Source organism: Dipodomys spectabilis, unplaced genomic scaffold, assembly GCF_019054845.1.
Source record: "Dipodomys spectabilis isolate Male_0828 unplaced genomic scaffold, ASM1905484v1 ptg000261l, whole genome shotgun sequence".
Lineage (NCBI taxonomy): Eukaryota > Metazoa > Chordata > Mammalia > Rodentia > Heteromyidae > Dipodomys > Dipodomys spectabilis.
In genome coordinates this window covers 462,851-488,379 of record NW_024870938.1, presented here as the reverse complement: position 1 = coordinate 488,379, position 25,529 = coordinate 462,851, and the positions used below count along the sequence as shown (strand labels likewise).

At 50.2% G+C, this 25,529-nt stretch overlaps 1 protein-coding gene across 2 annotated transcripts in view; it reads left to right on the top strand.

Moving 5' to 3' along the window:
* Nucleotides 1–25,529, top strand: part of Thap4 (THAP domain containing 4) — a 40,116-nt gene extending 14,587 nt beyond the window's left edge. Inside the window, exons 1-5 of one of the 2 annotated variants that reach the window (XM_042699676.1) lie at nucleotides 9,149–9,230; nucleotides 17,381–17,540; nucleotides 19,890–19,999; nucleotides 21,154–21,257; nucleotides 25,275–25,529. In XM_042699676.1, coding sequence (XP_042555610.1) covers nucleotides 9,227–9,230; nucleotides 17,381–17,540; nucleotides 19,890–19,999; nucleotides 21,154–21,257; nucleotides 25,275–25,394 — 498 coding nt within the window. In that variant the 5' untranslated portion in view covers nucleotides 9,149–9,226 and the 3' untranslated portion in view covers nucleotides 25,395–25,529. Of the gene's footprint in view, nucleotides 1–9,148; nucleotides 9,231–17,380; nucleotides 17,541–19,889; nucleotides 20,000–21,153; nucleotides 21,258–25,274 lie in introns of those variants that run through there. The other variant, XM_042699675.1, reaches the window with a different exon arrangement.

Below are 25,529 nucleotides of genomic sequence, written 5' to 3'. Positions count from 1 at the left end.
TGAGGCTTGGACACTATGCTAGCATGTTTCCTGACAGCTGTGATTGAGGCTTGGACACTATGCTAGCATGTTTCCTGACAGCTGTGACTGAGGCTTGGACACTATGCTAGCATGTTTCCTGACAGCTGTGACTGAGGCTTGGACACAATGCTACCATGTTTCCTGACAGCTGTGATTGAGGCTTGGACACTATGCTAGCATGTTTCCTGACAGCTGTGATTGAGGCTTGGACACTATGCTAGCATGTTTCCTGACAGCTGTGACTGAGGCTTGGACACTATCCTAGTCTGTTTCCTGACAGCTGTGATTAAGGCTTGGACACTATGCTAGCATGTTTCCTGACAGCTGTGACTGAGGCTTGGACACTATGCTAGCATGTTTCCTGACAGCTGTAATTGAGGCTTGGACACTATTCTAGCATGTTTCCTGACAGCTGTGATTGAGGCTTGGACACTATGCTAGCATGTTTCCTGACAGCTGTGATTGAGGCTTGGACACTATGCTAGCATGTTTCCTGACAGCTGTGACTGAGGCTTGGACACTGCTAGCATGTTTCCCCACAGCTGTGACTGAGGCTTGGACACTATCCTAGCATGTTTCCTGACAGCTGTGACTGAGGCTTGGACACTATGCTAGTATGTTTCCCCACAGCTGTGATTGAGGCTTGGACACTATGCTCGCATGTTTCCCCACAGCTGTGACTGAGGCTTGGACACTATGCTAGCATGTTTCCTGACAGCTGTGATTGAGGCTTGGACACTATGCTAGCATGTTTCCTGACAGCTGTGACTGAGGCTTGGGCACTATGCTAGCATGTTTCCTGACAGCTGTGACTGAGGCTTGGACACTATGCTAGCATGTTTCCTGACAGCTGTGATTGAGGCTTGGACACTATGCTAGCATGTTTCCTGACAGCTGTGATTGAGGCTTGGACACTATGCTAGCATGTTTCCTGAAAGCTGTGACTGAGGCTTGGACACTATGCTAGCATGTTTCCTGACAGCTGTGACTGAGGCTTGGACACTATGCTAGCATGTTTCCCCACAGCTGTGACTGAGGCTTGGACACTATGCTAGCATGTTTCCTGACAGCTGTGACTGAGGCTTGGACACTATGCTAGCATGTTTCCCCACAGCTGTGACTGAGGCTTGGACACTATGCTAGCATGTTTCCTGACAGCTGTGACTGAGGCTTGGACACTATGCTAGCATGTTTCCTGACAGCTGTGATTGAGGCTTGGACACTATCCTAGCATGTTTCCTGACAGCTGTGATTGAGGCTTGGACACTATGCTAGCATGTTTCCTGACAGCTGTGATTGAGGCTTGGACACTATCCTAGCATGTTTCCTGACAGCTGTGACTGAGGCTTGGACACTATGCTAGCGTGTTTCCTGACAGCTGTGACTGAGGCTTGGACACTATGCTAGCATGTTTCCCCACAGCTGTGACTGAGGCTTGGACACTATGCTAGCATGTTTCCTGACAGCTGTGACTGAGGCTTGGACACTATGCTAGCATGTTTCCTGACAGCTGTGAGTGAGGCTTGGACACTATGCTAGCATGTTTCCCCACAGCTGTGACTGAGGCTTGGACACTATGCTAGCATGTTTCCTGACAGCTGTGACTGAGGCTTGGACACTATCCTAGCGTGTTTCCCCACAGTTGTGATTGAGGCTTGGACGCTATGCTAGCATGTTTCCTGACAGCTGTGACTGAGGCTTGGATGATCTCTGCACTGACCTTACCCTGGATTTGCTCCTGTCATTTGGGCCTCAATTCACTCTTTGTTTTGTGCTGGTCCTAGGTCTTGCACTCAGGCCTGGGCGCCATCCCTGAGCATCTTTGGCTCAAAGCTAGTGTTGTACCACTTGAGCCATAGTGCCACTTCCAACTTTTTCCAAGTAGTTCATTGGAGATAAGAATGTGATGGACTTTCCTGCCTGGGCTGGCTTCAAACTTCGATCCTCAGATCCCAGCCTAGAGTTTAATTTTTGTGTGTGTGTATGTGTCCATCCATCTGTCCATCTGTCCATCCTGGGGCTTGCTTGAACTCAGGGCATAGGCACTGTCCTGAGCTTTTGTGTTCATGGCTACCACTCTACTACTTGAGCCATAGTTCCAATTCTGGCTTTTTTTTTGGAGATGAGTCTCATGGACTTGGCCTGTCTGGTCGGGCTTTGAACAGTGATATTCATATCTCAGCCTCCTGAGTACCTAGGATTACAGGTGTGAGCCACTGGTACCCAGCTGCCTTGAATTTCTTTGTATCAAACAGTCTTTGAGAGCCTTTGCTCTGCAGGTTACACTGTGCCTTAACACACAGCCTGTCTCTGTGCTTGTGCGTGGTTTGATAAGGGTGTGTCCTCTTCACCTGCTGGCTGGTGCCTTTGACCCCTGCCCACCAAGGCTCACAGAGTGAGTCAGCAGATCTGTTGCCTTACTTCCTGATTTTTGGAATGGCAGGCTGGTCCTTTGGGATTCTGAAGCTGCTCATTTCTCCTGTGTATATGTCAAATCTTTCTGTGTCAAGATGTTAAATGCATACATTTTCCTTAATTTTTATCAACACTGAAAAACCTGAGTCCTTCCCCTTTTTTGGGGGGGGCTCAAATTCCAGGTCTGGGCACTGTCCCTGAGCTCTTTTTGCTCAAGGCTAGTGCTTTACCACTTTGAACTACAGCACCACTACTGTTTTCTGGTGGTTAATTGGAGATAAGAATCTCACAGACGGGCTGGGATGTAGCTCAGTGGCAAAGCTCTTTCCTAGCAAGTGCAACGAAAGCTCTTGCCTAGCAAGTGCAACGTCCTGGATTCCATCCCCAGTACCAAAAAAGAAAAAAAAAAAAAAAAGAATCTCACAGACTTTCCTCCTGCTGGCTTTTAACCAGGATCCTCAGATCTCAGCTCCTGAGTAGCTAGGATATGTGGGAGTGAGCCACCAGTACCTAACTTAAAGCCTTTTTTTTTGGGGGGGGGGGGGGGAGGTCCTGTCATGGGGCCTGAACTCTGGGCCTGGGCGCTGTCCCTCAGCTCTTCAGCTCAAGGCTAGCACTCTACCACTTGAGCCACAGCGCCACTTCCAGCTTTTTTTCTTTTTGCTCATGTGGTGCTGAGGAATCAAACCCAGGGCCTCATGCATGCAAGGCAAGCACTCTACAACACTGAGCCACCTTCCCAGCCCTAAAGCCTTTTTTTTTTTGGTGGTCGTGGGGCTTGAACTCTGGGCCTGGGCGCTGTCCCTCAGCTCTTCAGCTCAAGCTGAGCACTCTACCACTTGAGCCATAGCACCACTTCCAGTTTTCTGAGTGGCTTATTGAAAATTCTCACAGACTTTTCTGCGCAGACTGGCTTTGAACTGCGATCCTCAGATCGCAGCCTCCTGGGTAGCTAGGATTATAGGTGTGAGCCACAAACACTCTAAACATGCTAAAAAAAAAAAAACTTTTTTAAATTATTGGCAGTTCTGGGTTTTGAACTCAGAGCACGGGGCTTGCTAGGCAGGCATTCTGCCACTCAAGCCATGCCCCTATTCCTTTTCGCTTAGTTATTTTTCCAATAGAGTCCTGCTTGCATTTATGCCAGCCTAGCTCATTTACATTTCCCACATAGCTAAGATGACACGTGCATGCCACCATACTCAGCTTTTATTGGTTGAGATGGATTCTTGAACTTTTTGCCCAAGCTCGCCTCAAATCATAATCTTCCCTATCTGTACCTTTTCAGTAGCCAGGATTACAGCCATGAGTCACTATGCCTGGCTTTCTTCTGTTTTCAAGACAGACTTCATTATTTCCCAAAATGACCTCAAAATCTGCCCTTTTTTTGGGGGGGGGGTCCGGTCGTGGGGCCTGAACTCTGGGCCTGGGCGCTGTCCCTCAGCTCTTCAGCTCAAGGCTAGCACTCTACCACCTGAGCCACAGTGCCACTTCCGGCTTTTTTCTTTTTGCTTATGTGGTGCTGAGGAATCGAACCCAGGGCCTCATGCATGCAAGGCAAGCGCTCTACCACTGAGCCACCTTCCCAGCCCCCAAAGTCTGCCTTTTGCCTCTTTCTGAAGTGCTAGGATCACAGGCATGTACCTCTGTGCCTGGCTCACTCGCTGGTTTTTGTATGGATAGAAGTTTTCAGTTCAATTTGGTACCTATCTACAGTGGTTACACAATCATAGGTTTAGCTTTGTAGCTACATCCCTAAGTGTTTGCACCATTTGACACGGTCATAAGTAATAAGAAGACATGTTACTCCCATCCCCAACATTTGATGTTCCCAGATCTTTGGATTTTAACTGTTTCAGCAGGTGTAGAAGTATCTCATTGTTCTGATTGACTGTTCTATAGTGAGATACAATTTCTTTGCCACCCTTTTCTGTGGTGAAGTGCCCAGATCCTTGACCTGTCTTTTGATTGAGTTGTTTCTTCTTTTACTGTTGAATTGCTTTTTGTTGTTGTTGTTGTTTCTTCGTCCTGGAGCTTGAACTCAGGACCTGGGCACTGTCCTTGAGCCTCTTATGCTCAAGGACTCTGCCACTTAAGCCGCAGTGCTACTTGTGGTTTTTTCTGATTAGTTTTTTGGAGATAGTCTCATGGACTTTTCTGCTCAGGTTGGCTTTGAACCTACAATCCTCAGGTCTTAGCCTCCTGAGTAGCTAGGATTATAAGCATGAGCCACCAATGCTCAGTGTCTCTAGGAGGTTTTTGTTGTTGTTGTTGGGGTCAGTTGTGGGGCCTGAACTCTAGGCCTAGGCGCTGTCCCTCAGCTCTTCAGCTCAAGGCTAGCGCTCTACCACTTGAGCCACAGCGCCACTTCCAGCTTTTTCTGCTTATGTAGTGCTGAGTAATCAAACCCAGGGCTTCATGCATGTGAGGCAAGCTCTACCACTGAGCCACCTTCCCAGCCCCTTTCAAACTTTTAACCCTTCTGCCTTAGCTTCTCAAGTATTAGATTCACAAGTGTCGCTGTACCCAATTTTCTCTTTACTTTAATCCATATGTATGTTTAAAGTTGGTTTCTCATAAACAACATAAGATTGGGTCATCTTTTTTTTATATTTTTTATTGTGAAAATACTGTACAGAGGGGTTACAATTAGATGGGCAAGATAATGAGTACGTTTCTTATTAAGCATTGTAGCCTCCTCCTTTCTTTCCCCTTCCCATCCCTTCCCATCCTCCCCCCCGCCCCCCTGGGTCATCTTATTTTAAATATCCTCTGACAGTTTTAATTGGTATACTTAGACCATTCTCATTTAAAGTGATTATTGAAATTGTTATATTAATACTGGCCATGATTGTAACTGCTTTCTATTTGCTTCTTTTGTTTTCTTCCCTAGTTTTTCCTTTGTCTTTTTTTTTTCTTCTGCCACTACTGGAGCTTGAACACAGGACATAGGTGCTATCCCTTAGCTTTTTAGCTTTTTAGTTTTTCTAAATTAAGTAGTTGTACAAAGAGTCTACAGTTCAATAACTCAGGTTTGAATACAGTACCTCTTGATCAGTGCACCTCCTCCATCAGTCTACCCCAGTTTTCCCCATCCCATCCCTCCCTCAAGTTACATAGCTCCGTTTTTGCATACTATACATCAAACATAGTGACTACATTTGCTCACCTTTCCTGTCTCCATTCCTGTGGCCCCCCCACATCATTCCCCCCCCCCATTTCTGCTTGTTGGTATTCATTTTGTTAAACAGTTCATTAGTTCTGTGGAGTTATGCCATTCACTAAGTCCTTTGACTTTTATCTACTCAAGTCTAGCTCTCTACCACTTAAACCATAATTTCACCTGCAGCTTTTTGGTGGTTAATCAGAGATATGTGTCTCAGAGATATGAGTCTCAGACTTTGTTTTCCAGGCTGGTTTCAAACCACAATCCTCAGATCCTAGCAACCTGAGTAGCTAGAATTACAGGCATGAGTCACCAGTGCCCAGCCCTTCTCTCTCTCTCTCTCTTTTTTTTTTTTTTGCCAGTCCTGGGGCTTGAACTCAGGGCCTGGGCACTGTCACTGAGCTTTTTTGCTCAAGGCTAGCGCTCTTATCACTTGAGCCACAGCACCATTTCCAGCCTTATCTGTTTATATGGTACTGAGGAATGGAATCCAGGGCTTCATTTTTTTTATTATTTTATGTTATTTTTTTGGTTCTGGTCGTGGGGCCTGAACTCTGGGCCTGGGCGCTGTCCCTCAGCTCTTCAGCTCAAGGCTAGCGCTCTACCACTTGAGCCACAGCACCACTTCCGGCTTTTTTCTTTTTGCTTATGTGGTGCTGAGGAAACGAACCCAGGGCCTCATGCATGCAAGGCAAGCGCTCTACCACTGAGCCACCTTCCCAGCCCTCCAGGGCTTCATGAATGCTAGGCAAGCACTCTACCACTAAGCCACATTCCCAGTCCTCCTTCTCTTTTTTTTAACAGCATTTTACATGGTTTTATTTTCTCACTACTCCTTAACTTATCAATAATACTTCTTTTTAAAACTTTTTAGGGCTGGGAAGGTGGCTCAGTGGTGGAGTGCTTGCCTAGCATGCATGAGGCCCTGGGTTCAATTCTTCAGCACCACATAAGCAGGGGAAAAAAGCAAGAAGTGGCGCTGTGGCTCAAGTGTAGAGTGCTAGCCTTGAGCTGAAGAACTGAGGGACAGCGCCCAGAGTCAGGCCCCACGACCAAAAAACAAAAGAACTTTTTAGTGATTTGTCCTAGAGCAGGCACTTCACATTCAGAGCTAGTCAGGTCCACCTTCGGCAGTCCCGCGTCCTCTCCTCTGTCCTTCCTGACAGTCCCTCTTCCGTTCTTTATGGAATAGCTGCTGTCAGCCATTATGTTACTATAAGAATAAGAGCTGGGTGCTAGTGGCTTACACCTACCTGTAATCCTAGCTGCTGAGGAGGCTAAGATCTGAGGATCAAGGTTTGAAGTCAGACAGGGCAGGAAAGTCTGTGAGACTCTTATCTCTAATTGACCATAAAAAATAAAAATAAAAAAATAAGCTAGAAGTGGAGCTCAGGTGGTAAAGTGCTAGCCTTGAGCACAAAAGCTCAAGAATAAGAAGAACATACATTATGTTGAGGCCTCAACACTGCAAGAGAAAAAAAAAATTTGCTTTATCTTATTCCTTTAATGGTGCTTTTCCTTTCTTGATTTGTGTTTTTTTCCTGAAGTGTATCATACACCTTCTCCATGAAAATCTTTCCATATTTCTTGCAGGGAATAAATTCCCTCAGGTTTTTGTTGTTTTTTGTTTGTTTTGCAAAAGCATTCAGCTTTTTAATGATAATAAAGCAATGCAGGCATTCACTAGGTTAAAGCTGTCTTGCTCTGTTACACACAAGGGTCATCAATGGTGAGATTACTGTGATGTGCATCTGCTGTCTGGAAGTTCAGTTTAAAAACAAATTTAACTTGACTACTGTTGACCTCTCAGGAAACAGTGGGGAAACCGTCTGCAGGTGCCTGAAATCGCTACACATAGGTCTATAGAAACAAGCCTCCTGGTGTGGACGCTTGGTTTTGCCAGGACACCCCCATTTTAGGGTGTTTGGACACACACCTCTGCTGGATAATTTACTTTGAGGAAAGAGTGTTTTTTCCTCAGTATTAGGTCTCTTCAATGATCAGTCAAACCTCTCCCCTCAGACATGTCTGGTTTATCACTCATCCTGAGTAAAAGGCTGAGGGCCTGGTGGCTCCCGGGAGGACACTGGCAGGCAGACTGTGGGCTGGACCTGGGCTGGCTGGGTCAAATTCCCTCGGTTTTTACCTGAAGTATTTCTTCCTTACCTCTCAGGCTGGCAAGCTTTCTACAATGGAGATGCCCCCAAGCTCTCTACGGGCTTTTGCTGCCTTGGGTTCAGCCTCCTGAGTTCTGAGATTACAATTATGAGCTCCCATGACCAGCTCCATTTTGGTTTTTAGCCAGGTCTGAGGGCCAGTGCAGGAGCCTAGCCAGGGCAGTCTCCTGTAATGTCTAACGGTGAGCACTAGATGGCAGAAACTGAGTGGCCATAGTTGCCCAGGGCTTCGTCCTCTGGGAACCTCTAGTAAGTGCCCCTGGCACTTGGTGCTGTCAGCCACTTCTGGGCAGGAGCCCTGTCAGGTGGGGCACAGGGAGGAACAGTGATCTGTACTCAGGGTTAGACGTCAGCCCTGTAATGGCCTGTGGCTCAGCGCTGTGACCTTCACAAGTGTAGCTTGTCTCCTTGGGGGACACAGGAAGGGTCAGGAGCTGGGTGCAAACATGCCCTTTCCCCGGTGAGATGTGTCACTGTGGAGCAGCCCTGGTTCCAGAGAAAGCCTCATGCTTATTTCAGAATAGTCTGCTGCCCCAACTTCTTAAGGTGTGGATTTGGTGGCCTTCCAAAACCCCTGAAAATGTGGGGCCCCAGGACTACAGTCCCAGCAGATTTGGTCTTGCTCTTCAGCTTCCTGCATTCATTGGAGGCACCCTGGGTATCGCAAATCTGTCACTTGTGCCCCAGCTACACGGATCCTGGCTGTGCTGCTGTTTTGGGAGAGCCCCCCCCCCCCCACCTCATTTCCCTCTTTGTTTCTGTGTTTTTCTTAGTGTAAGATGAGACTATGACTTGCATGCCTTTTACTATGGAAATTGGACCTGGAAGCTCACCCACCCCGTTATTCTGATGTAACAGCCCAGACTTCTATATTTAACCCTAAGCCAAGGTAGAGGGAGGCTTGCTTATTCTTTTTTTTTTTAATGGCAATACTGTGTTTGAACTCAGGGAGCTGTGCTTGCTAGACAGGTGCTCTACCACTTGATCTACTCTTCCAGCCAGGCCAGCTGACTTGAAAACAAAAAACTACACTTCAGAAGCCCTTGGAATGTCTATTCTAGCTTCTGCTATGTGCCTGGCTCAATGTGTTTTCCTCATCTAATGAGTTGGATCTTTGCTTTCCTATTCAGTGGACATAGCAAACAGGAAGGCTTGCTCCTCACTCTACACAGGACTTTTAAGCTCCTGGGCTCATCTCTCATTGATAAAATGCAGCTCTTTCAGCCCTAAAATTCTATGATCTCCAGGACCAGAGATCCTTGTCTTCTACTTTCTTGTGGGACATGATCTTTGATAGTGGACTACATTTCCCAGAATGCTCTCTTAAGATTTGGCATTCACTTCCTGAAGCACATTAACAGCCAGGTGCAAACATTTCCCGTCATGGCAGAAAACAACCTTGAGGAACCTTGACGGTGTGTCTTGCTGGAGTTCAGACAACGTAGGGATGGGTAAGCCTGCTTTCAATGTCTAGGGACAGAAGTGGAAATTTAAATTTTATTTGTAGACAATTTAAATTTTTATTTTTACAATTTGTTTGAGATAATAAAAGGAAAATGAAATCAGAAAAAATGTATACCGAAACCTATCTGATTTATTTTTAAGGAGATTAAAAGTTGCAAATAGGCTAGATCCTTAAACTTTTTTTTCTTTTTTCCTTTCCTTTTTCTTTTCTGTCTCTTTTTGTTTGTTTTTTTTTGTTTGTTTTTTTGTTGGTCGTGGGGCCTGAACTCTGGGCCTGGGCGCTCCCTCAGCTCTTCAGCTCAAGGCCAGCGCTCTACCACTTGAGCCAGAGCACCACTTCCAGCTTTTTTTGCTTATGTGGTGCTAAGGAATCGAACCCAGGGCCTCATACATGCAAGGCAAGCGTTCTACCACTGAGCCACCTTCCCATCCCCTCTGTCTCCTTTTTCTTACACAAAGTTTTGCTCTGTAACCCAGGCTAACCTGAGCTCCAGTCCTCTGCCTCAGCTTCCCTAGTGCTGGGATTAAAGGCATGCTCCACTCTTCTTGTCTTACTTTGTTTTTGATTTTTTACTGTTACGTGCAGAGAAGTTTCATAGCTCAGGTAATGAGTACATGTCTTTTTGGACAGAGTCACCCCTTCCTTCGTTCTCCCAGTTTTTCCCTCCCCTCCCCATCCACAAGTTACACAGTTCATTTTCCACATAGCGTCTAGTGAGTACCACTGCTGCATTTGTTCACCTTCTGTCCCTCCATTTTTGTGCCTCCCATCCCCTCCCAAAGACAAATACATGAACAAACAAGGCAAAAAGAAAACAAAAATAACAAAAAGCCTCTTGTTTCCATGTCCTGGAGTTCACTTTGGTACATACTATTTTATATGATCAGAGTTATTTAACTTTTTTTTTTAACTGATCCTGGGTCTGGACGCTATCCCTGAGCTTTTCTGCACAAGGCTAGCTCTCTTCCACAGCTCCACTGCCAGCTTTTTGGTGGTTAATTGGGGATGAGAGTCACAGATTTTCCTGCTCAGGATGGCGTTGAACTGCAACCCTAAGATTTCAGCCTCCTGAGTGGATAGAATTACAGGCGTGAATGAACCACCTGGCAATATACAATTCTTGAGGATGCAGTTTGATGAATTTCAACACACATCCAGACTCTTTAACTTGATGTTTGGGTTCTATAATAATTTAATGCTTCAGTGAAAGCAAGGAGACTGGCCGAAGCACTGGCCGTTACCAGGTGGGGTGGGGCTGAGGAGCCAGCCCCAGGACAGCCTGCCTGACCCGAAGCAGGACCAGGGGGCCAGTGTGGCTGAGAAGAAGCTCTGATTACTGCCCAGTCTGCTTTCTTGACCAAATTAAAATGCGTTAGCAACAGCAAGCTAGGAGGACTTAATACAGCTTGAGGTGTATCTCAGAGCAGTTTGATATTCTACTGCATAGCCAGATCTTTGGCTGGTAACTCACCGTGAGTGCCCTCACCAGCTGGTGTATGGACATGGCAGCCCTCCCCTCACGTCCAGTCCCGCCACATTTTCTACCCTGGCATGTGTCTTTGGAGTCATCATAGAATCTCCTTATCCTGCTTCTCCTTGCATTTCCAAGTGTTGTGTGCTGTGGTCCCTGTCTGTGGGACCTGCCCGGCCACGTGGGAGCCGAGGGCCCAGGCTCACCGTCTGCAGGACCTGCTGAGCCCTGTGTGGATGGCCTGCCAAGGCCTCGTGCGTTTCCCATGTCACACTGATCCACAGTTAATAGAACAAGTTTAATTAGTCACAATCCAACAAGCACCGCTGGATGAATGGCTTCCAGCCAGGACTGGTGAGCGGCAGAAAGCTGCAGTCTCTCCCTGCCTGCTCCCTGCCCATCCTCTGCTAGGTGTCCTTGGCCCATGCAGGCCTGAGGCTGCTCTCTACCTCAGCAGCGCTCGGAACCATGGTGCATCGCAGTCCTGCCACAGCCTGGACACTGGGCTCCCTGACCACCGTGGCCCTCGCCTGTGTGGAGGCTCTTTTGGTGATCCTGTCACACTGCAGACCTCCAGTCCTCATTCCCTCCCTCCTGCGGCTCCTGTTGAGCAAGGCTCCCTCAGCTGTGGCCCCACTTGGTTGCTGAGCATGGAAGGGGCAGACCAAACCTAGCCTCACGCCCCTAGGGCCCTGCACAGCCAGGCCCTGCCTGTGCCTATACCCAGGCAGTTTGTAGGCCTGGTGGCCTGACTCAGACCTCTGGGCACTGCGTTTTCTCCACCCCAGCCCAGCCTGTCCAAGTGCTCCACCTTTCTCCACCTGCCTGTCACCTGAGCACAGGATGCCCCTGGAGCATGACTTTCCGTACGTCTCCCCACCTGCCTCCTTTCCACCTCCTGTGACAGACCCTCTTGGCATCTCGTCTGAGTTCCTACTCTTGAGTATCTCGGCCTAGAGTTGAGGGAAGGCACTGTCCCACCTTCTCTGGATGGTCAGTGAGGCCTGGCCAGCCCTCTCGGAAGCCCAGTCCTCGCTCTCCTCTCACCACCCACTACAGCAAGTTCTCACCAGTATTTTATGGCTGTTTTATTGTTTGGTCCCTTTGCTCGCCATTGTGCTGGTAACTGAATACTTTGGTCAGCTGGTCAGTCCCTCCTGGCTGCAGGAAGTAGGTGTGCTCGCATGAAGCTTGCCTGTTAGTTACTTTTACTGCCCATTGTGACCAAACAACCAATGAAGACCTTAGAGGGGGAAAATTCATTTAGGCCAAATCTCAGAGGGTTCATTCTGAGTTTCTGGTTTCGTGGCCACGTGTGCGTGAGCAGAACATCGAGGCAGCAGGAGCACATGATGGAGAAGATTGTTCACCTCATTGCAGAGAGAGAGGGAGAAGGGGCGAGATAACTTCCCCCAGAGGAATGCCTGCTGGCCTGCGACCTCGGCTTAGCCCTTCCCCAAGCCAGCCGGGGCGGTGGTCCAGCTTCAGCCCCTAGCTGTGCTCTGAGCCAACCATTTCCCTCCAGCTCAGCAGCCATCGGTCAGATGTAAAGCCTGAGGAGGAAGCAGGTGGAGGAAGGCAGGATGTGCTGTGGGTGTAGAGCAGCTGTGGCCGCTGCCTCCAGGGGGCGCCACCGCCCGGCAGGGCAGTGACAGCTCAGACAGGCCAGGTGGACGGGCTGTGTGGGGTTCCCACCACAGAGCCTTTAAAGATGTGACCAAGTCTTCAGGAAGTGGCTCTTCTGTCCCAAAAGTGAGTATTGTCTGCCACAACAGGCCCTGGATTGCCAGCCCCCTCATGTGGCCGTTTCCTGGGAGCAGACAGTACTCACTCTGCAGTGCTGACTATGGGGGTGCTGGCCCAGTGCCGCCTGGCAAAAGACAATCTGAGCTTCAATGTGATACACTCACTTTAGAAAGGTGACAGTCTTGGGACTTGAACTCAAGTCCTGAGCGCTGTCTCTGAGATCTTTTGTGCAAGGCTAGTGCTCTACTACATTGAGCCACAGCACCCTTCCATGAAACTACTTTTAAAGATACGTTTTATCTAACCCTTAGTGTTAAAGCATTATCAAGTCAACACATGACAACCATTAATTTAGAATTTTCAAGATAATTGAAAGTTTGGAATAAAAAACTTGGAATTCTTTTTCTAGACTTTCGGAAGCCAACGTACATCTTCCACTGACAGCCTGTCCTGGGCCGCCACACTTGCAGTGTGTGGGTGTGACTCTGGCCTGTGTGTGGCCTGGCTGCCATGCTACATTCTCTGCTGTGGAGAAACACGGACTGCCCCCATCGGTGTGGAGGGACTTCCACTGCCCTGTCTTGGCAGAGTGTAATGTTTTTAAAGGTCACTCAGGTTTTAGCATACTCTTCATTCCTTTTTTTTTTTGGCCAGTACCATAGCTTGAATTCAGGGTCATGCCTTCAGCCAGCATTTTGCTGGTTAGTTGAAGATGGAATTTCCCAGACTTTTCAACCTGCCATCTTCATATCTCAGCTTCTTGAGTAGCTAGGGATTGGTTGCCAGCCTTCCCTCCTCCTTATAGCCGACCAGTATTTGCCATCTGGACACACAGTGTTTGTCTGCCAGTGATGCATCGTGCTGCAGCCAGCACTTGTGACAGGTGTTTTCCTTTCTGTTAGGCCTGTCTTTGGGAAGGGAGTTGCTGGGTCCTGCTTCATGCTCAGGAGGAGTTCCAGCAATGGTGAAGGCACTCCGCTGCATTTTACCGTGGTTCTTGATTTTTCTTCTTAGCTCTTCACTGTCCTGTGCCCCAGCAGGTCCCATGACAGAACTCCCAGGGCTGGTGATTTGGTTTAGCTTTTGTTCTTTGCCAGTTCATGGGTCACCACTAGTTTTCTTGCCATTTCCTTCTCAAGTTTTATGTTTATGTGCAGTCTTCAAAAAGACAACTGCCGAGGCTGGGAAGGTGCTCAGTGGTGGAGTGCTCACCTTGCGTGCACCAGGCTCTGGGTTCTGTCCCTCAGCACCACATATGCCAAAAGAAAAAAGCACCCAAGCCCCGAGTTCAAGCCCCACGACTACAAGAAAAAAACCCAAAAGCAAAAATGTGACACCAGCAGTAGCAATAAACTCAGGCGTAGTGGCAGACCTGTCCTCCGCGCCTTAGGGCTGTGGCGGGCACGGCACAAGGTCACGGCCAACCCGGAGCACATCGTCAGACCCGGCTCAGACATGACTCAGTGAGGAGGATGGGATGAGTCCGTGCTTTCTCTCCATTCTGTCTCGCCCCGCCTGCCCCTGCCCTGTGGCGCCTCACTCTTAGCTGGAGAAAGCAGAGGCTGTACACACACTTTTCCTCCGGGTACCACGCGCCACACACCTGACCGCAGAGGTCTTCTGATGGTCTGGTGACATCACTGTGCACCGAGGCCAGCCTGTCCATTTCCCACTGCCAGATGCACCTGCATCTGCTACGCACAGGAGTTGCCTGTGTGCAGCCCTCTGTCCAGACCAGAGGAGCCTCCGAGGCCCCAGGGGTCAGAATCCTGCCTGGCAGCCCGAAGGGCCATGGTGGGCCTCTCTGCCTATTGCCCTTCTCAACCCGAGCACCTGGCTTCCCGGCCTCTCTTACACTCCACTGCTCCAGCCACCCAACTTCTTGTGGCCCCAGGAGGCTGTGGATTATATCTGTGATCTGTTTTCCCTGAAAATTGAGTTTAGGGAAGTTTTTCATCGTCATCTTTTTTTCCTAAATTCCTAGAAATGGCAGAGGCACAATGCTGACTTACTAATTGTATGCCCAGAAAGGTCCTCAGATAATCTGGGTCCCAGTGGCTCACACCTATAATCATAGCTACTCAGGAAGCTGAGATCTGAGGATCATAGTTTGAAGCCAGCCCAGGCCAACATACCAGATTTTTTTTTTTTTTTTTGTCGATCGTGGGGCTTGAACTCTGGGCCTGGCCGCTGTCCCTCAGCTCTTCAGCTCAAGGCTAGTGCTCTACCACTTGAGCCACAGCGCCACTTCCGGCTTTTTTCTTTTTGCTTATGTGATGCTGAGGAATGGAACCCAGGGCCTCAGGCATGCAAGGCAAGCGCTCTACCACGGAGCCACCTTCCCAGCCCCTTACTGTCCTTATTCTTGTTTGTGGTTACCTTTTCCCATCTCTGACCTATCTCTCCTTGTCTCTGACCCTCAACATTTGAGGACATTTCCCTTAAGATCCCTCAGAATCAGACGAGATGAGGACAGGTCTCCCCAGTGGGACACGGTGGCTGGGGGTGGGGATAGCAGTCAGTGTCTCAGAGAGGACCAGGCTGGTTCTGGAAGGTAGAAGCTGTCACCTAGTAATGAATACACAGAGGAGAGGACCCTGGAAGGGAGAATCTGAGTGTGACCATACAGGAGGGGTAGAGATGTGGGAACGTGAGGAAGGAGGGCAGGCCTGGGCACTGGCCTGGAGCACACCGATTACCACTACTGCATCTGATGACATTTCCCCTTAGTGAGCTGTAGGTCTGGGATGGGGCACCGGATCCTTGTGGTCAGGTCCGGTCCTAGCTCTGCCTCCTAAGAGCACGCAGACCCTTTCTGCCTGCCTGCTCTGCAAGCCTTCCACCCTAGGGGCAGACAGGGCTCGTCCCCTCCTGCCTGGTAACGGGGGGACCAGAGTGCCGCAGGACGCGTCACTGGAAGGTGTGCTGCATCTTGAGGCTGGTTTTCTGGGGAGCTTTGTAAGGAAGGACGCGCATTTCTTTCATTTTTTTGTCAGTCGTGGGGCCTGAGCTCTGGGCCTGGGTGCTGTCCCTCAGCTCTTCAGCTCTACCACTGAGCCACCTTCCCAGCCCCAGGACGAGCATCTCTCGAGCAACATGCAGGACTTCGGCCTGCCCCTCTGGGGTCCCATGAGGCCCTCCGGGGCTCAGGCTGTCCTCCCTGCCCCACTCACGTCCCCAGGGAGCGGTGTCTGTGCTGGAGAGCGCGTGTGTGTGTTGGGGTTACAGTTGCAGTCACTGTTGGGGGGGAGGCTCTAGATTACCAGCAAGCCAAGCCCTGGTCACTCCCCAAGCCCAGTGTGTGAGTTGGCTGGGCTTGTGCAGCCCCACACTTTAGCGGAGGGCCAACGGCCAGCTGGTAAGACCACCCGGCAGAGCTTGGGGCTTCCCCGGTGCAGGGCATTAGCATCGTGGCTGGGTTCCGTGTCGCTGGAAGTCCAACCCGTGTGTGGGCGGAGCAGGCAGTACAGCGGTCACCCTGCTGCCTGGGAATGCGCCACACACTCGCTGGCCAGAGGGCCCAAGGGAGGCCTGACGTTTGCAGAGAACATTCAATTCCAAACCTGATAAAGTCAAACCGGAACATTCTCTAAAGTCCTCCCTCTTGGTGTGAGAAAAATGGTGTCTCTGTATCCTGGAGTTGGCTGTTTTAGATCGGTGAGTTGAGGTTGAGACCTCCTCCCAGAGCTCTTCGTGCTCTTGGCTGCTCAGGCCCAAAACCTCTCTCCTCTGTCTAAGCGTCAGCAAATCCTGTCAGAAGCTGGTCCTTCCATTGCGCTACCGCTGCCCTCGGGCCTAGGCCAACCTCCTTGCCCACCAGTATTTTTGCCATCCCTCTCCGACTCCCCAACAGCTCCCCTCCCAGTATGCCCTGTAATTCTACAACCATCCTCACTAGCGCTCTCCAGGAAGCCTGGTGGAGCGTCTGTGGGCCAGCTCCCACATCTCTCTTCCAGGAGTGTCTGGTGTGTAGAATAGGATGATTGAGGGGCCTCCGGCAATAGCACCTGGAGGTTCTGCACCCAGTTCTTCCTTCAGGGGTTGTGATGATTGTGAACTTCTCCGGTATGTAATTAGGAAGCTTGATCCCAGTCCGGGAGGTCTGGAGCAGGGCCTGGCTCCCCAGCCCAGTGCAGGCTGACAGATTTGCCCTGTACCTGCTTGGTGCTCTCCACCCACTTCCATGCTTGCTTTGTGCCCCGGCTCCACCCCTGAGCCAGGGTGCTTGTGTGTGCCAGCTGTTCCGGGACCTCCTTCCTCCCCAGCGTCCCACTTCTCAACACTGTGTGTGTAGTCTGAGGATGTCAGAGGCTGAGCCTTGTCCTGGTCGCCATCTTCAGGGGACCAGCCTCAGTGGGTCCTGGTCCTCAGCGCATGTGTGCGGTCCAGGGAGGGATCCATCCAGTCGACGGATCTCCACCTGTGCTTCTCCTCAGAGCCACTTTCAGCCTTCGGGTTCTGCCCCTGGGTTTGCCGGGTGGGCTGCTGGGGTATCTGGGAGTCAGCCTGGCAGCAGGTCCTCCAAGGGACCCGGGAGAGTGCGGGGAGAGCAGGGCCACGGGAGCCGAGTGCAGAAGCCGTCCCAGCCCCTCCTCCTCCCGGAGCCCCCCCCCCCCCCCCCCCCGTGCTCTTGTCTCCTGCTTGCTGGTCCCTGAGCATTCCAGCCTCTGCCTCAGCCTTGCCCTGCACTCCTTCCCTGAGGCCCCCTGCCCCGCGGCCCGCAGCCGCGTGTGAGTATCCCCCCGACTCAGTCGGGAGCTGCCCTCCACGCTCCCTTCACTCCGCAGAGGTTCTGAAGACAGATCTTAGGGCCGTGTCTAGTGTGTCTGCTGAAGGCGCCTCCAGGAGCGGTGCGCTTCCTCCGGAAAGCCCGCCGGCAGTCGGAAGGAGCCCCCTCACTGACTTGCGTTTGTTTTCAGAGCCTCCCCAGATGAGCCCCGTGGTGGAGCCGCTGTCGTGGATGCTGGGCACCTGGCTGTCAGACCCTCCGGGAGCCGGGACCTTCCCGACGCTGCAGCCTTTTCAGTACTTGGAGGAGGCGCACATCTCCCATGTAGGCCAGCCCATGCTCAACTTCTCGTAAGTCGTAACCCTGCTCCTGGGCTGCCTGCGTCCGAAAGTCATCCCAGCAAATGGGCAGAGAGAGGCACACACAAGCAGCTTTTGATCACCTGAGGCACAGGCTTAGTAAAAATAGTACTTTCTGGTTCCATTATATATTTTTAAGAGGTTAGGTAGACCACAAACTAGAGACTTGTTAACCCAAATATAAACAAGTACACATGCTTAATGGGATCCCTGATTTCGGTCAATATTCCTGTACAGAAATTTGCCACTGTAGTGTCACTGAAGACAAGAGGACACTTACCCCAGAGCCAGTTGCGGGAGAGGAAGCAGCACTGCGATTCTCAGGTTCTTCCTTGTGTGCCAGCACTGGTGACGGAGCTCCGGAGCTCACTCTCGGCCGGCTCTTTCGCTCATGACTAGTGATCTACCACTCGAGCCACAACTCCAGTTCTGGCTTTTTGCTGGTTATTTGAAAAACAGGAGTCTCTCAGATTTGTCTGCCTGGGCTGAATACAAACCATAATGTTCAGATCTCAGCCTGCTGAATAGCTAAGACTACATGCATGAGCCACTATTGCCTGGCAGATTAATCATCATCATCATCATCATCATCATTTTGGGATAGGGCTTCTCTGTGTAACACACTACACCTTATCTTTTTTTGCTGCTGTTGTGTTGTTTTGGTGCCAGTACTGAGGATTGAACTCAGGGCTTTGTGCTCTTAACTTGGCTTTTTTCTCAAGGCTGGAACTCTACCATTTGAGTCATGCCTCCAGTAGTACCTCTTTTAAAGAGACAGATACTTGGGGTGGAGAAAGGAGGGTCATGATTTGAGGCCAGCATAGGCAAAAGTTAGCAAGTCCCTATCTTAACAATATGCTGGGGCTGGGAAGGTGGCTCAGTGGTAGAGCGCTTGCCTTGCATGCCTGAGGCCCTGGGTTCAATTCCTCAGCACCACATAAGCAAAAAGAAAAAAGCCGGAAGTGGCACTATGGCTCAAGTGGTAGAGCGCTAGCCTTGAGCTGAAGAGCTGAGGGACAGCGCCCAGGCCCAGAGTTCAGGCCCCACAACCGGACCAAAAAAAAAAAAAAGAGTTTCATGGACTTTCCTGCCCAGGTTGGCTTTGAACCTCAATCCTCAGATCTCAGCCTCTTGGGTAGCTAGGATTACAGGCGTGAGGGACTGGCACTGGCTAGGGGCTTATCTTGAAGACAGATCAAGTAAGCGTCGTGCTGGTAGACGATGAGTACCTTCTCAGGCCATGGGTTTAGGCCCTCCATTCAGAGAGGTTTCTCTTCTTTACCATCATGAATTTATAATGATGACCAAACTTAATTAGGAATCTTACCCTAATTCAATGCTTGTTTTCTTTCTACCATGTGAATAAGTCAAGAGGAAGGTTTTGCTGGGATTGTCCACAGTATTTGTGACGTGCCTAGGACTGGGAACCATGCAGGGTGAGATGCAAGAGGGATTCTGGGGAGAGTACACCAGCACATGAAGAACAGATCCCCGCGGGGCGCCCGCGTCTCCCTCTGGTCATCCTAGCTACGTAGGAGGCTCGTGGGTTGAAGCCAGCATGGGCAGAGAAGTCTATGAGATTCTTTTCTTCACAGGTCAGAAGTAGAATGGTTCTCAAGTGGTAGAGCTCGAGCCAAGAGCAAAAAGCGAAGTCAAAGCACAAGGCTCTGATTTTGTTGTTGTTGTTGTTGTTATTTTTGAACAGCTCGAGCCCTTCACAAATTCTCTAAAAACTATGCTAAAATTGAATCTTCTTCACATTCTACCCTTCACTTGTTTTAACATTGTTGAGCTAATGCTTTCCTGTCTCAGAGTGTAACATGGGTGCTTCTTGGGTCTCAAGCCATCCAGCTAGCATTACCGTCAATCTTTCCATTCTAGCTTGAGGAGTACTAAGGAAACTGTAGTGTTCTCTCTGAGCCAATGCTCCTCAAGACAATGTCAAGTCTCCTGAGGACCCACCACATTTCTAATCTTTGTCTTGAGACACGGCCTGAGTTTGAGCCTCCGTGCTACCATAACATTTTTTTTTTTAAGTTCTTGGGGCTAGGAGCCTTGACCAGTCAGTGTCCAATGATAGATGCTGGAAGCCTTAGGTTGGATCCCTGCTCCCCTCCCCTCCCGAACACACCCTTTCTGCTAGTGGTCTGCCCAGAAAATGATGGAGGAAGTAAAAAGGAGCCTGAGGGGGTGGAGCCTGGAGGACCAGCCCCAGCATCAGGTTTCACAGCTCTGTGGCCACAGGGTTGCTGTTCCTTCCAAGGGTGGTGGACAGCTAGCAGGCCAGGTGCTCTGCGGTGAGGTTAGCTGTCTGGTTCACCTCTTTGACTCCCCATCCAGGTTCAATTCCTTCCACCCGGACACCCGCAAACCGATGCACAGAGAGTGTGGCTTCATCCGCCTCAAGCCCGACAGCAACAAGGTGGCCTTTGTCAGCGCTCAGAATACAGGTACTCCCTGCCTGCCTGGAACCAGGGCATGCTGCTCAGGGTGCTACCCATCTCAAGTGACTTGGGGTGTGTCCCTGCTCCTGGATGCCTGTCTGTGGGGACAGTGGAGGCATGGTATCCTTCAGGCTGTGAACTGCAGCTTGACATCCTCCTAACGTCCTCCCCAGCAGATGCTGCTCAAGGGACAGGGGTCAAAGAGCAGCCAGCCTGACTGCAGGGTCTGTCTGGACATCAGCCAAGCTCATTACTTACAAATTACTCAAAAACAGCCTGCATGCCCTTGCCCTTGACCTTGACAGCTCCTGTGGAGTATGTACCAAGCCTGACACGCAGCTGCCCAGGGCACTGCTAGTGTGGTAGAAGACAGAAGGGAGCCAAGAGGCTACCCAGGTCCATCCTTTTCCCTTTACCCAGGGTGCAGGCTGGGCTCTGCCTGGGGTGGAGCTGCTCCCAGGGCTGGCTGCCCAGCCCTTTGAGGAGTTCTAGGAAGGAAGTGTGGGGTCCAGGACATCTACACAGGAGTGGCCCTGCACAGAGTACCTGTCCATGAAGAGAAACACAAAAGCAAAGACCCTGTATCCTGCATCTGTGTTCCCTGCGACTCAGAAGGATGAGACAGGAAGATTGCTCAGTTCACAAATTCCAGACCAGGGCTGGGAAGGTGGCTCAGTGGTAGAGTGCTTGCCTTGCATGCCTGAGGCCCTGGGTTCGATTCCTCAGCATCACATAAGCAAAAAGAAAAAAGCCGGAAGTGGCGCTGTGGCTCAAGTGGTAGAGCGCTAGCCTTGAGCTGAAGAGCTGAGGGACAGCGCCCAGGCCCAGAGTTCAGGCCCCATGACTGGACCCAAAAAACATAAAAAAAAAAAAAAAAACAAATTCCAGACCAGCCTAGAGAACATGAGGCCCTGTTGCAAGAAAAATAAAAAGGAACTGGATGTGTGGCTTAAGTGATAGAGCGTGTGCCTAGCATCATAAACAAAACAGTTACGAGTCTTTTCCTTCTTGATATCTAGAAGGCAAAGTACAAACAAAGAGAAATATTATACCTGGATGTTGCAAAGTGTAGATTTCCCACTGAGTTCCTGACTACCCCTCGGAGAGCAGAGCCGTGGAGGCGCGGCGGTCTGGAAGTGCTAACTGGCCCTCCCTTTCAGGCATCGTCGAGGTGGAGGAGGGCGAGGTCAACGGGCAGGAGCTGTGCATCGCATCCCACTCCATCTCCAGGATCTCCTTTGCCAAGGGGCCCCACGTAGAGCAGGTGAGCCGCCGGTCCTGCCAGGAGCGTCTGAGAATACTCAGAGTGGTTGGCGCGTCACTCTGCCCTCGGTCCCCGCGTCGGTGTTACCCCTTCACCTGCCACCGGCAGGCCTGTCTGGGGTCCCTCTCTCCTTCCTTAAACTCCCACCACGGGATGTGGATGAGCCCAGCTGAGGGACAGGCAGCAGGTGGTTGTCAGGTCTGTTATTTCCTCTTGTAAGCAGCCCTTTGTATTTGTGTTATACAGCTCTTTTTTTTTTTTTTCCCCTGAGTCTGGGCACTGTCCCTGAGCTCTTGCTCAAGGCGAGCGCCCCACCACAGGGCCACTTCAGGTTTTCTGGTGGTTCATTGGAGTGAAGAGTCTCATTAACTTTCCTGCCCCAGGCTGGCTTTGAACCAAGATCCTCAGATCTCAGTTTCTGAGTAGCTAGAATTACAGGCATGAGCCACTGCCTAGCTTGTGTTACACAATTCTGCAAAGGTATCTGTTGCATATATTTCTCATAGTTAAGTGATTGTCAGGGGGTAGGTCCATATTAAGCATTGGTGGATGCATTTCTCATAGTTAAATGATGGTCAGGGTAGGTCCACATTAAATGTGGTAGATTCTGGCAGGTTGTTTTCTTGGCCCCTTGCATTTGCTAGCCAGGTGCTCTACCACTCTGCCAGCCCATTTTTTTGCACTAAGATGTTGCTTTTTGCGTGGGCCAACCTAGACCACAGTCCTGTGTTGGTGCTTCCCCTGGGTGCTTCGTTGACAAGCACCTGCTACTGTGCCCAGCCCTTGTGCTGCCCTGTAGCTAGGAATGACAGTTTAGGTAAAACTTCTCAAGCCAGGTTCCCAAGTAGCTAGGATTAGAGGCTTGAGCCAGTGCGCTCAGCTGCTTTCTTAACAGTTCCACTCCTGCTAGGATTGCAGGTGAGTCACTAGACCCCACTCCTTCACTTCCATCTTAGGTCTTTCAAATCTGATAAATGAACCTTGGTTTGGAAAGGGTTCATTTCCCCTGCTGTTGGCCGTTTTATTCCTTCCTCCTTGAAGAGAGGACAGCGGGGCAGTAGAACTGTGGCCTCCTCAGTGTGTACTTGCTGTGGGTGGGTATGAGCTATGGCTGCTAATCTGTTTTCACTTTCTGTCTCGTGTTTTCCAGACTGTGTTTAGTACAGTTCAGTCTGCCCTAGGTGCCAGGCTATTTAGTAGTCTCCAGGGTGTTTGCTATATGTATCTGGAGTCAGGTTCCCACTGGGGTGAGATTTTCTGCTCCAAAATAACAATGTCTGGTGTTCTTGGGTTTTCTTTCCTTTCTTTTTTTTTTTTTCTTTCATGTGGGTGTGAGTGTGGGTGGGTGGGTCCTGGGGCTTGAACTCAGGGCCTGGCTGCTGTCCTTGAGCTCTTTTTGCTCAAGGCTAACACTGTACCACTTAAGTGGTACAACCACTCCACTTCTGCCTTTTTCATGATTAATTGGAGATAAGAGTTTCGTGGACTTTTCTTCAAGCTATGAATTGTGATCCTCAGATCTCATCCTCCTAAGTAGCTGGAATTACAGGCATGAGCCACCATACCAGGCTTCCAGTTCATCTCTTATTTGATTTTATTTTTAGTATATGAAAATACCAGATGATATTTTCTCAATTAGCAGATGGAACACAGGATAGTGTTTCTCTTTGATTCTCCCAAGAACCTCAATATCATCAGTCATAAAGGATTCTGTTTATTAAACGATCTGTAATACCTGCACAGGGTACCAGAGGTGCTTGAAGTAAAGAACAGTGTGTTCTACCAAGCTTCCAAACCCATACTGAGGCAACATATGAAGAAGCCTGGTAAAACACACTCACGCCCGTCACCCCGGCTGCTCAGGAGGCTGAGATCTGAGGACCGCAGTTCAAAGCCAGTCTGGGCAGAAAAGTCCGTGAGACTCTGATCTCCAATAAACCACCAGAAAACCGGAAGTGGCACTGTGGCTCAAACGGTAGAGCACTCACCTTGAGCTGAAGAGCTGAGGGACAGCGCCGAAGCCCTGAGTTCAAGCCCCACGACCAACAAAAAAAAAAAAAAGAGGGGGAAGGAACAACAACTGGGTGCTAGTAGCTCACAGCGGAGTTTCTAGCTACTCAGGAAGCTGAGGTCTGATAACTGAGGTTCAAACCCAGTCCTGGCAGACAAGTCCAAGAGATTCTTGTCTCTAATTAACCAGCAAAAAGCCAGAAATGGAGGTGTAGCTTAAGTGGTAGAGCACCAGCCTTGAGTAGAAAAGCCAATCAAGAGCTCAAGGCTTGAGTTGACTTCGAACCATGCTTCTTAGTTCTCAGCTTCTTGAGTAGCTAGGATTACAGCAGGATTACAAGCGTGAGCCACCAGTGCCTGGCTTCAGTGATTTTTTTTTTAAACTCACAAGCTGAGTGCTGGTGGCTCACACCTGTAATCCTAGCTGCTCAGGAGGCTGAAATCTGAGGACCATGGTTCAAAGCCAGCCGGGGAGGAAAGTCCTTGAGACTCTTTTTTTTTTTTTTGGGGGGGGGGGGGCGGTGTCCGGTCGTGGGGCCTGAACTCTGGGCCTGGGCGCTGTCCCTCAGCTCTTCAGCTCAAGACTAGCACTCTACCACTTGAGCCACAGTGCCACTTCCAGCTTTTTTTTTTCTTTTTGGCTTATGTGGTGCTGAGGAATCGAACCCAGAGCCTCATGCATATAAGGCAAGCGCTCTACCACTGAGCTACCTTCCCAGCCCTCCATTGGTTTTTTTTTTTTTAAGAGTATGTTATTTAGTTTCCATAAGTTTGTGAATTTTCCAGTTTTTTGTTTTTTATTTTCAGTTGTGGAACTTGAACTCAGGACTTAGGTACTGTCCCTTAGCCCTTTTTTGCTCAAGGCTAGTGCTCTACCACTTTAGAGCCATGGCCCCACTTTCAGTTTTTGAGTGATCAATGGGAGATAAGAATCTCACGGACTTAAGCTGGGTGCTGGTGGCTCATGCCTGTAATCCTAACTATTCAGGAGGCTGAGATCTGAGGAGCTCGGTTCAAAGTCAGCCTGGGCAGGAAAGTCCGTGAGACTCTTATCTCCAATAAATCACTAGAAAACCAGAACTGGCGCTGTGGCTCAAGTGGTAGAGCGCTCACCTTGAGCTGAAGAGCTGAGGGACAGCGCCCAGACCCAGAGTTCAAGCCCTATCACCGACCAAAAAAAAAAAAATAGGCCCATTTGAAATACCTGATGTGTTTCTGTTTAGCCCTGCTCAGCCTCCAGCCCTGGGCCACTTGTCTGTGGGCCTCTAGCCCCAGCTTGGGGCCTGCACTACCTCCCCGCACTCAGCCTCACATCAGGGCAAACATGCCCAGCCAGGGCCTCCACCTCCCTCCTTCCTGGGCCTTGGTCCTTGCTGCCATATGGTTCCTTGGAGGTTTAAAGATCTTCTGGCTTTTCTCTGTAGAGGGCTGGGGAATCACAGAGCAGTCTGTATGCTCTGAGGGTTCCTGGGTGGGTGGAGAGGGGCCTGTGGAGCCCGGTGGCCACTGGTCACAAGTCTACACTTGCATCCTTGTACCACCCAGCATCCCAAACTAGGGCTGACTCAGGACACAACCCAAGTTCTTGTGGACAGAGCCGCATGATGTGTTCTGGTGGATTTGTGGCTCCAAAGGTGCTGGTACCAAGCTCTCCAGAGGAGCATTTGGCACAAGCTCCACTGAAGAACAGAGCTTTGGGCAGGTCTTAGTTGAGGCAGGGTCTGGAGCGCTTCTGGACAGCATTCACGGTTGGTCTCCGGAGGCGGCCAAGGGGATGGGACAGAACACCATGGTCTTGGTCTTGGCTTGCTCCCAGGTAGTGGAGCAGCATGGCTGGGGCGGGGGGGGGGGGGAGGTTGGGGGAGGGAGAGGGGTCATGGTGGGGAGGGGTCATGGGGGGGCACTCACAGCCCGAGGCTGGTTCCTGGCACAGGGGAATGAGTGCTTTCTTGGTGGTTGAATTTTTTGGAGGTAAAATGTAGATGCTTTGACTTGTTCTTTGTTCAGATTACTCGAAAATTCAGACTGAATTCTGAAGGCAAGCTTGAACAAACAGTCTCCATGGCGACCACCACACAGCCCATGAGTCAGCATCTCCACGTCACCTACAGGAAGGTGACCCCGTGACCCTGTGAGTGCACAGCCCGGAGGGCCTGGCTCCGTCCAGCCCCAAGTCGGGGCCTGCTGTGGAGGAGCCGTGGCCGTGTTGTCCAGATGTTGCTGTGATGCCACAGAAAACCAAATAAAAGGCCTTTATTTTTA